The 11,774-nt window shown below is 41.1% G+C and overlaps 1 protein-coding gene across 1 annotated transcript in view; it reads right to left on the reverse strand.

Moving 5' to 3' along the window:
- LOC311509665 (guanylate cyclase soluble subunit beta-2-like) overlaps positions 1 to 10,900 on the reverse strand; it is a 63,692-nt gene extending 52,792 nt beyond the window's left edge. Inside the window, exons 1-6 of the mRNA XM_084575088.1 lie at positions 10,472 to 10,900; positions 9,871 to 10,043; positions 9,185 to 9,281; positions 5,788 to 5,888; positions 5,597 to 5,698; positions 2,505 to 2,595 (exon numbers count right to left, since the gene is read on the reverse strand). Coding sequence (XP_084431214.1) covers positions 2,505 to 2,595; positions 5,597 to 5,698; positions 5,788 to 5,888; positions 9,185 to 9,281; positions 9,871 to 10,043; positions 10,472 to 10,568 — 661 coding nt within the window. The 5' untranslated portion in view covers positions 10,569 to 10,900. The remainder of the gene's footprint in view (positions 1 to 2,504; positions 2,596 to 5,596; positions 5,699 to 5,787; positions 5,889 to 9,184; positions 9,282 to 9,870; positions 10,044 to 10,471) is intronic.
- Positions 10,901 to 11,774: the final 874 nt, after the last annotated feature.

Here is an 11,774-nt window from a genome sequence, read left to right on the forward strand (position 1 = left end):
AATAAAGAGAACAGGGGGAGAACCATTTTTGGTTGTTTTGATTCTTTTTATGCGTACTATAAAAATACTTTTTACTTTACTTGTACTTGTACTTATGATACTTGAGTATATTTTTTCACAAGATACTTTTGATACTTAAGTACATTTAATATGAGCTACTTTAAGACTTTTACTTAAGTGATTTTCTTATGGGTGACTTTAACTTTTACCAAAGTCATTTTCAGTTATGGTATTTGTACTTTTACTTAGCTATTTTTTTCAAGTACTTTATACACCTCTGTCCAATAGTGTAGCGTTTAGACATTAAGTTGCTACGTTACGTTACTTAGCAACCATAAGATTCTTATGGTTGCCTAGTAACGGATCTGTTCTTAACCTCTTCGTTTTTTTATGTCGCAGTTGTTGTTTTTTCTTCCTTGTAACAGTGTTTATGTGTTTAAATCAATAAATATGATCGGCTTGAATGAGAAGCAGTCCTGATCGTCGTCTTTTTTTGTTTGTTTGTTTTAGAAGCTCCAACATTTTTTGAAACAACAGATGGCTTCACGAAGGGCATTCACAGCCAGGAACTTAGGTCCATCTTGGTAAACTTCCTTTGCATCCATCCCCAAACATTCTCAATGGGATTTAGATCAGGGGAACATGCAGGATGTTCAGGAAGAGTGATGTTATTCTTCAGGAAGAAGTCCTTGTCAGGTGGGCATCGTGGGCTGCAGCGTTTCCTGTTGAAAGACCCAGTCATTACCACCCAGACAAGGGCCCTCAGTCAAAAGGGATGTCATCGCCAACATCTCCGCATAGCCAACAGCCATTTGACACCCTGCACTACCTGAAGTTCCGCTGTTCCACTGAAGGAAAAAGCACCCCAGATCATGATGGAACGTCCTCCACTGTGCTGCATAGAAAACATCTCAGTTGGATCTCCTTGTTATGCCAGTGACATTGGAAGCCATCAGGACCATCCAGGTTAAATCTTTTCTCGTCAGAGAATAAAATTTTCTTCCACCTTTCATAGTCCCATGTTTGGTGCTCCCTTACAAAGTCCAGCTGGGCAAGGCTGTAGCATGGAAGGACACGTGGCCTTTGAAGACGTCTTTTGTTCTTTAAGCCCTCCTTTTGCAGATGCCGTCTTATGGTTATTGGGCTGTAGTTAGCATCAGTAAGGTCTGAAGATCGATCTGTGTCTTCACGGACAGCCAGTCAGATCCTCCAGCTCAGCGCAGGTGAAATGTTTTTGCATCTACTACTTGACTTTTTTGTCTCATAACCCTCAGGATCTTTAAAAAAATTAAAATGACTGTCTTACTGCACCCAACCTCGGCAGTGATTCGATTATTTAGATATTTTAGAATTGTATATTTTTAAATATTTGTCTAGGCATTTATGCGCCAGTGTGCGCCACATCAAAAGTCTGTATATTGGCTGCAGTCTGAAGTCTCTCGACGAGCTGTACGCTTCCAGGACTCGTGCAGCTAAGATTGTGGCCGATCCCTCTCACCCTGGACACGGATTATTTAACAGACTCCCCTCTGGCAGACGGCTGCGATCCATCGAGTGTAGGACCACTCGCATGGCGAACAGTTTTTTCCCATCCGCAGTGCGTCTGCTGAACAATGCCAAGCCCCCCCCCCCCATGAACACATCAAACCCACTACCATCCCACAGTAAATGTTCTGGTGGAATATATATATATACTGTGTATATATTTTTGTATTTTGTTGTATTTTTATATTTTATATATCTGATAGCAAGTTCTATAGTTTCTATATTTTATTTTATTTTATTTTATGCGTAACAACACCAAAGCAAATTCCTTGTATGTACAAACATGCTTGGCAATAAAGTCTTTTCTGATTCTGATTCTGATTCTGATATTCCACAGGGGAAAATAATCTCTCTGAACCTGGAACCTGAACCCTCTGGTCCCAAGCTGCATCTCTAACCACTACTCTACAGCTCCCCTAAATGAAGTTTAATATGACAAACATAAATAAATAAATAAATACATTTATGGTGATCATCATAAAGCTGTTTGCAAACAAAACAGAACGGAGTCACAGTGCAACCCACCAATCACCACTGAGGCGTCACAGTCTTATCCACTTCTTTCCCATCCCGGTTGCTGCTTAAATGTCATGTAAATATATATATTTTTTTTTTATTTAAATACACCTCGATGAATAAAGATACGCTTGGTACACTTCGTCAACTGTGGAGACAGTGATAGTCTCTGTCGAAAGAACTACAGTCATTGCCAGGCGTCACAAGAAGTCCCAGGGTGTTAGTACCACTGGGAGGATCCAGCCCTCAAGTAGTCACAGGGCGTCAGTGCCACTGAGAGGATCCCGACAATCAGTCATGGGGTGTCAGTGTGTGCCACAGAGCACCACAGAGTGCCACAGGTGGCGTCAGTGTGTGCTACATCGAAAGCCAGAAGTAGTCACAGTCCCAATTTCCACCTAATGGAGGAACCAATGTGGTAGAGATGTTTATTAAAAACCCACCTCTTAGTTTGAGTGCACGTTTGTCTTTGTTGCTCTTCAAAACAAACTGACTGTTAATGAATTTCTTGATGCTTTCAATGGTCAAGGTCACCTGGAGGGCAGAGACAGAGATGTGCAATACTGGTTTAATGCTTACAGTTGTTCACCACTATAATCTATTATCTATGGTAATAAACAAAAATATTTTGTGTTTGTTATATGTATACATTCAAAAAGGTTTATAAGCAATATGATTTAAATGTATGATCTCTGCTTGTAGGATGATGGATTGCTGAAGATCAGAAATATATAGGGATGGAAAAAGCATTATTTGTTTAAGAATTAATGTGGACATTTCTCCAAAAGCGGTTGTAATCACAGCACCCGGTCCTGGACACATTTTACAGATCATACTATTGGAATTTTTGCTCAAATAAGAATAAGAATAATAAGAATAAGAATAAGAAAAACTTTATTTGTCCCACAATGGGGAAATTGCAGTTTGCAACAGCATGGAGAAATGACAGAGATAGAACCTATAATAGACATATCGCACATGTATGTAAAATTGCATGTGTGACAAATATGCCATCTGACTGTTCTTATCAACATTAGAAATACAATATATCTAGAATTAATTTCTTTGTCTAAGCATTTATGTAATAAATTCAATATATTCAAATAAGATTCTGTAATCAAATTTGTTGTACAGGGTAAACCATTTTAAGATATCAATACTACAGAAGCAATGCTTTCTTAGTCCAAAAAAAAAAAGTACAGTTCAGCATAGTCTAGCAAATTTACCTTTTCTGCTGTTTATGATATATGTATGTTTTCACAAAGACACAAAATGCTTCCTTGCTTTAAGTCTTTAAGTCGGAGTAAAATATTGATTTTATTTAATGTAGATGTTGTAATGGAATTGTTGACATTAAAGGGACATATTTTGGTTTTGGTTTGAGTCTACCAACTAAAACTAAAAAAACTAAACACTTGCTAAACCCATAAAGAAATGAGAACATGTAACCTCCTTTGAGTTTAGGGAAATACTTTCAGGGATTAAGGACACATGGTTGAAGACTCCTAGGTATGGATGGGATTCATGGCACTTTGAAGGGAGTCGGATCTAGTGGATTCTTTCCTTTCAAAGCCTGGGCATAACTCATTTTGTCCTCAAAATAACCACTGTGATAGGGTAAGATTTAGATCAGAATCATGCAAGCGTAGACATCCCACCAATACATATTCTCTTGGATATCTCAATCTATATCTAAATATAGACTCTAGACCAGGGGTCAAAAAACCTTTTTGAAACTGAGAGCTACTTCAAGGGTACCGAGTAATTCGAAGGGCTACCTTTGATACAAACTTACTGAATAACATAGTCGCAAAGTTCACCTTTAATAATAAGAATAGTAATAAGGCTGTCTGCTCAAGTTAGTGGTTGCTGTAATATCATATTGTTGTTGTTAATGAATCCTCACAATAAATATTAGTAATGATTTACATGGTAGGAACCTAATTATTTAAACATGCAACATTTTTCATTATTTTTGTTCCTATAATTCAGTTTCAACATTTGAGCTATCACATGTCTCTCTGACTCATCTATCTTTCTGGACTGCTCTGTATGAATAAGCACATTTGCAGCACTTCGTTTAAAGTCACCTGTTTTATTTTTGTTCAAATTAACACCTTTATGACATTTTTGAACAAATCATGAACTTTGTCCCATGTCTGCACAAACTACCAGTAATGTAATATTAAAAAAAAAACACATTCTTTCACATATTTAAATGAATCATATCACATTTGTACAAATCTGTAGCATTTTAACAAACTTTTAGAACATGGCGTTTCACTAAAAACATCATTTTGCTAAATGATGCTTCCCTTACGTCTTTTGACTTCTTCGCTGACCTCGCGTAAAAACACTGCCTTTAACTCACGGCCTTTTTCAGCCCGTAGTGCATCCAGGCGGGGAGTTAGCAGTTAGCACGGAAGCTAGTGTGACCGAGTGTGACAGTACTGAACTGAAGTGTCTCTCCTCATTGTGCCGCTTTGCTGTTGCCACAGTAACCCCATAAATGAGATATACGCATGTTTCTTTTACTGTGGTAAAAAAAAACGCTTCTTCCCACTCACTGGGACGTACCACAAAATGGTACGTTTTCTTTAGCCTTTCTTCCATGTTTTTCTGTTGTTACAACCCTCATCTAGCTCCTCAACATAGCCGTGGCCGCTTCCATACATTGGTAAAAACAAAGATGGCGGTTTGTCTTGCACGTGATATTGAACTTTGACACCAGACGAGGTCAGAGTTCATATATACATAAAACATAACTTATATAATTTTATATTAAATAATACCATGTTCAACTCTACAGTAATGCAAGTGTTACTGATATAAAAAGAACAGCGACACAATTAATTAAAATTTTTAGAGGTGCTCGATGGCGACAAGTGCTATTTTTAGAACATCCCCTGCGGGCGACTCACATGGTCCCTGCGGGTGACCAGGTGCCCGCGGGCACTGTGTTGGCGACCCCTGCTTTAGACAGATTTATTTATTGTGTGAGAAATTCAGTACACCTTTGCACTGACCGGGAGCTGACCCCAGGTGCACAGCTATGCTCACCACCACACCATCGCTGTCACCAATACTGAGTTAGCGCAAAGCAGGAGCTTCTACGTGCATCTGTGTGAAACAGCTCGTAACTGCTTCTCAGATCCCATCATTCATTTTAAAGAGCCAGTCAATAGTTAATAGACTGATTAATTTGCGAACGTTATATCTCATGTTTATTTCCGTACAGAGTGTAAAACTGAGTTCAGATCTCAAGTGCTGGCTGGGCAAGCACGTGGAAACCCATTTTAATGCCAGGTATGACCACAGGTAGCCTACTTTATGCCTACTGCCCAGGTTCAATGTTAATACAAAGTCTGAACCAGGCCATAGATTCTCCATAATAAAGACAGTAGTTATGACTCTACTGTTCTTTTCATTACAGTCTTCATCCCATGTGTTTATTTTTTCTGCTGATGTATTTGAAAGTATTTCATATACCTATGTTACTTAAGTTTGTAACTCTTCGTTCTGTGACTTTGTTTACCTGTGGGTATATAATAGTGAAGAATTGGTCCAGTGTAGCACTTCTGGCCTGGAGACCTGGGACAAACTTCTGTATGTTCACTCCTGTCTGCTTTACCTTCAGCTGACAGACAGTTCAGGACAAGATTAGTGACTTGAACTCAATCACCAGAAACCCATTAGATGTAAGATCTACATAAACACATTCCTTACATCTTCATCAAAGATTATGTGGAAAGGGAAAGCTTTGCAGAAAACTTTTTCTTCCATCCACAGCTTATCTGGGTAACATGGCGTGAAGGTGCTCTGGTTGCCTAGGAAGATAATCAAGCACCCCCATTCCATCAGTGTTGAAAATGTTTTTCTTCAGACATGTATTTGACTTACAGAGAATGTTGACAAGGATCATGCACACTACATCATCTGTTTAACAGACCTACTTAATCATTTATTTACTGTACAAGACCGGCATTTTTCAATACCAATTCCTCCTGTTATACAGGTATTCAAGGATTCAAGGATTCAAGGATTCTTTATTGTCATGGCAACACATGTTGGTACATGGGATGGAACTAAATTAGTTTCTCTGGTCCCGATTCAAGCCATAGCAGAAATAGAAAAAGTATAAATATATAATAAAATTAGCTAACTAAGTATTGTACAAAAATAGCAAGAAGTGTATAAATATAGGCAGTAAAAAAAAGTGTCAGCACTGTAATAATTGTAGATTAATTGCAATGAATAACACAGTAATATACAGTCCTGTACCACTGAGGTAGTGTGCAAGTGGAGTTAAAGTGACGTTGCGCAAAAACAACTGTAATCTGTGCAGATGTGTCTATGGGTGGCTGTTGGGGGGCGGGGGAGCTACGGAGGTCCTCCAGCTTTCAACAGTCTCACAGCCTCCATGAAGAAGCTGTTCCTCAGTGTGGTGGTACTGCTCTTAATGTTCCGTAGCCTCCTGCCTGAGGGGAGAGGGACGAACAGTACGTGTGCGGGGTCTTTTCTGATGTGGGTGGCCCTTTTTCTGCATCTGGAGGTGTAAATGTCTGTAGTGGTGGATAGACTGCGTCCCACAGACTTCTGTGCAGCTTTCACCACCCTTAGCAGAGCTTTCTTATTTGCCGCAGAGCAGCTGCCCACACAGTGATGCAGGAGCACAGGATGCTCTCCACCACACACCTGTGGAATGCTGTCAGGGCTAAGCTCCCCAGTGATGTAATATTAAAGAACTTCCTGAGAAAGTAAAGGCGCTGGTGTGCCTTCCTAATCAGGCAGGAAGTCTTGGTGCTCCAGGTGAGGTCGTCAGTGATGTGGACGTCCAGATAACTGTAGCTGGAGACCTCTTCCACCGCTGCCCCTCCGATGTGCAGGGGAGGGGGGAGGTGTCTGCCCCTTCTGAAGTCCACGATCGTCTCCTTGGTCTTCTTCACGTTGATGCAGAGGTTGTTTTCCCTGCACCAACCCTCGAGGTGACCTCCTTCCTGTGGTTGGACTCTTCTGCCGGTGCTGAGGATGATGGAGGAGGAGGAGACATTGTGGATCCTTACAGACTGCGGCCTGTCGGTTAAAAAGTCCTGGTAAACTCACGAGGCAGATAGTGTGGCCAGCATTTCACAGTCATATGCTCTATCACCTCAGAGCAGTGGCTGTTCACCACAGTACAGTTCGTGCACCAACCGTTATTCACATAGACGCATAATCCGCCCCCGCGGGCTTTGCCCAACAGCTGGTTGCAGTCTGCACGGAAGAGAAGCCGGCCGTCGCTCTGGAAGGCTTGGTCCGGCATGTTGTCTTTCAGCCAGGCTTCTGTCAGACAAAGCACAGTTCTTCGTCTCTCGGGAAACCCCCAGCCTCAGTCGAAGTAGGTTCATCTTGTTGTCCAGGGAGCGGACATTGGACAGGAACAGGGACGGGATTGGTGGTCTCCCAGTGTTAGCCTTTAGCCTAGCTAGCAGGCTGCCCCGTTTGCCCCTCTTCTGCTTCCGCGCACACCGCTTCCTCTTGCCCTCTGTCAGGGGTGATCAGCTAAGCTAGTCCGGTGTCCTCAGGAGCTGCAGTCTGCCCAGCAAGGCTCTGAATCCAAGCGCCGCTATTGTTCCGCTGTTGTTGTAGTTGTTCGTTGTTATTGTTGTGCTTGTGGCCGAACCATCCCTTAAATTAATAAGTTCGGTTCGGTTGTACCTTACACGCTTGTTTACACAAGCAAAACAGGTAGAGTCAGCCTCAGGACCAACTAGAAAAGTACTAAAAGGGGGCTTGACCCCGGGAGCACGAGAAGCTGCTGCACTATTGCGCACCGCCATCTTCAATGGTCAATAACAGACCCTCATCATTACAAATGTTCCTAAAACCCCAACTGTCCAACAAACGTCTTCAAGCTATGACAAGGGCAAGGACAAGGACAAAAATCAAGCTATGACAAGGACAACTGAACTTGTAGCGTTTCTACAAGTTGCCCTTGTCATAGCTTGATTTTTTTTTTATTTTATTTTCACACAATTTGCCCATCATTAACCCTTTATGGGGCAAGGACCCTTCTCTGTGCCTCTAGGTGAGAAGCATGTTGTTTTCACCCAGCAGATCAGAGAAGATCAGGGCAACATTCCCAGGTCAATTCAAGGTCAAATGTGATCTGCAAGGTCCACCTCTGCATTAATTCTGAGCATAACTGCTTAATTAGGTACCACGAAGAAGAGGCCTAATGTTGTCTATAATGTATGTATGTTGACAAGTGCCTGAATCAGCACTTATGTTCTAATAGTCTAAATACATGTTCACTTTTGTTTACCACTTAGGGCAAGGAACTATATATGGTAAATTCATTCATTTTGATTTTCTTCAGAAATATTTAAAATTTTGAAAGATTTCACAAAAGTAAAATACCTTTCTCTCATTCTTCTGAATAATGCCTCCTAGGGAAGATCATAAAGTTCAATTGTAGGGCTTACTGCAATAACACTCTAGGACTGAAATCTAGAATTTCCATGTTTTTCAAAATGTGCCCTATAAAGATTTAAGGAGGACATTGTTTATTTCATGTCAGACAGATTTATGCAAAGAACTTTTTACACGTCGGCTGAAAATTACAACGACTTACTAAATGACTAGTGACCCACTAGTGATGGCAAGTACGGCTCTTTTCAAAGACCCTGCTCTTACAGCTTCCAAAAGGCTCCCACTTAGTATCACTCAGAGCCTTCCATTTTAGCCTAATTTAGCAATTTTGAATGGTTTGTGTGTTGGTAAGCAATTTTTCATTCACTGTTCTCATAATGCTTTTTTGCGTTACAGAAAAATATGCAGTTACTAATTTAATCAAACCTTTAACTGAAAAACTGCACACAGAACCACAGCAAACAAATCAAATAAATAAAAGCCAAAGTCTCTCTGTCACCTTGAGTGTACCTGGCCTGTACCACTTCACTCGCTCTCTTAGAAACATCTTCAAATAATCGTCTGTTAGAGCTGGCTATTTGCCAACGACACATCACTACCATCCACAACAAACTGGCTGCATGGATTTTTTCAGCAGACAGATCTTTAACTGTTTTTCTGCAATCTTTAACTGTTTTTCTGTTTAAATAATACATCTGTGTAGCATTTTTACCTTTTTTTGAGAAAATCACAGATCTGATCAACTCCCAGCCACTCCTTTTTCCCACCAGTGACACATACCTTTCTCTCATTCTTCTGAATAATGCCTCCTAGGGAAGATCATAAAGTTCAATCAGTCAGAAATAAAAAACACACATAATCACATGACCAAGCCACAAATAAGCAAGTTTCAGCTTCTTCCACAGAAGTTCAGTAGGATTTAAATCAGGGCTCATGGAATGCCACTGCAGATTAGTCCAATGTTCTCATCCGTTTTCACACATTGTCCTGGTGGAAGACCCATGACCTACAACTGAGACCAACAGTCTGGGCAGCACATTTCACTCCAGAATGTCTTAATAGGCTTGAGATTTCATTGTACACTGCACAGATTAAAAAACCCTTATGCTAGATTGGCACATAACTGCACCTCCTCCATGTTTCACAGTAGGTACAGCGTTCTTTTCTTTGGATGCTTCGTTTTTGCATGAGCGAATGGGTAGATGAGCCTTTGACTGTAAAGCGCTTTGAGTGCCAATAGGCAGAAAAGCGCTATATAAAAACAAGGTTATTTACCATATTATGAACACAACACATGTATATAACTTGTTTGGCTGTTAAATCCCTTGTGGGAGTTGCATTTCTACAAGGACTCACAAGCTCTAAACCTACCATAAACATACATCCACTGGCACCCACCTCCATGTGGCTGGACTTGTTCTGGTCTTTCACCTTGCTAACTGCATTGGTTTGTGTGACAAGAAACACAACGTGCTCCTTCTTCCCTGTGTGTTCATCTTCCTCAGACTGGTTGAGAAGCATCATCTTCACTTTGCTATCAAAGAATTCTGTAGCAACTGCCTCTATGATTCCTGCAGCAAGTTGAAGATAGGGGAAAGGAAGATAGACAAATGGTGGGAGATGGTGAAAGAGCAATGTGTGCTCAGGGATTCATCAGTCTATTACAGAGTAAAGCCTGAAATGTTACTGAATAAGCACAGGTTTAGTTAAAATAAATCACCAAGGCGTCATGTGTAATATGTACAGACGCCAATTCCTAGTACAGTTTTTTTTCTTAAATTAATGTAATTAATTTATTAACTAAGTAATTAGTTACCGCATGTTCAAATAGGCTGACTAACATTGTAATACAGTTATGATTCATTTGCAGAAGATGCTGTGTTGACACCTTATGATAAGTTCTGATTTTAAGTTGATATAAATCTTTTAAAAAAGGTACAGTTCCGATACATAACTTAAGGATCAGTAGAGTTAAGTCAATTAGTGTGGCCATTTTTACCAGGTACAATATGGTACAGGCCCTTCCTGTCAGAATAGTAGTGAAGCAGCATCTCCCCATGGTCTGTCATCTCCACTCGAAAAGACGGCGCATTCATTTCCTTAAAAACAGAAGATATGATTCAGATCCATAGAAAGAAGAATGTAGAAGCTCTCGCAGTTGAGGAACTTCTTGGTATTACTGATGGACAGATGGATGGACATAAATATTTTTTTGTTGCTGGCTGAAAATAGATGCTAAACCTTCAAGATTCAACATTCCAGTTTCAAAAAGTTTATTGTCACTTGATGTCTCATGCTCCCTGAATCACTCTTTCACAATTTCAGCCCGATGAATCCTGGCATTGTCATCTTATTGCCTAGGAATATGCCTGTGCCATCAGTGAAGAAAAAGTCCATTGATGGAATAACCTGGTCATTCAGTATATTCAGGTAGTCAGCCAACCCCAGATCAGAGTGACCATGGGATAAAACTCAGATGTTTGCTGTCAACATTGCACGTATTACTTGTGCCAATGATGTCTGATGTTGTCAGAAACGATGTCATAGTATCTGTTCTCTACAGATGTTTAAAGATTGCTACCGCTTGTGAAATTAGAACGAAATTAAAAAGTCAGCGACATTGTACAGGTTCAATAAAGCTTTATTAATCATGGACTGAATACAACCTGTCCCTTGCCCAAGCAGCTGTGCCAACATGTTACAAAGCTACATCCATCGTGCCAGTGCCAAAACACTCCAACCCAACGTGCCTCCATGACTACCGCCCCGTAGCACTCTCACCCATTATCATGAAGTGCTTTGAGCGACTGGTCCTGGCACACCTGAAGGACTCCCTCCTTCCCACACTGGACCCACACCAGTTCGCCTACTGCAGCAACAGGAGCATAGACGATGCAGTCTCCACGGCACTGCACTCTGTGCTCTCACACCTGGACAACAGTTATACCTATGCACGATTGCTGTTTGCTGACTTCAGCTCAGCATTCAACACTGTCATCCCCTCCAAGTAAATCACCAAACCTGGAGCCCTGGGCACCCACACCTCCCTCTGCAACTGGATCATGGACTTTCTGACCAACAAACCACAACACGTGAGGTCAGGCCACACCTGCTCCACCACTGTCACACTCAACACCGGTGTGCCACAAGGCTGTGTGTTGAGCCCCTTCTGTACTCCCTCTTCACCCACGACTGTAGACCTGTGCATGGATCCAATTCCATCATCAAGTTTGCAGACGACACCACTATGATTGGTCTCATCACCAACAACGATGAGACAGCCTACAGGGAAGAGGTACAGC

This window comes from Chelon labrosus (genome assembly GCF_963514085.1).
Source record: "Chelon labrosus genome assembly, contig: SCAFFOLD_84, whole genome shotgun sequence".
Classification (NCBI taxonomy): domain Eukaryota; kingdom Metazoa; phylum Chordata; class Actinopteri; order Mugiliformes; family Mugilidae; genus Chelon; species Chelon labrosus.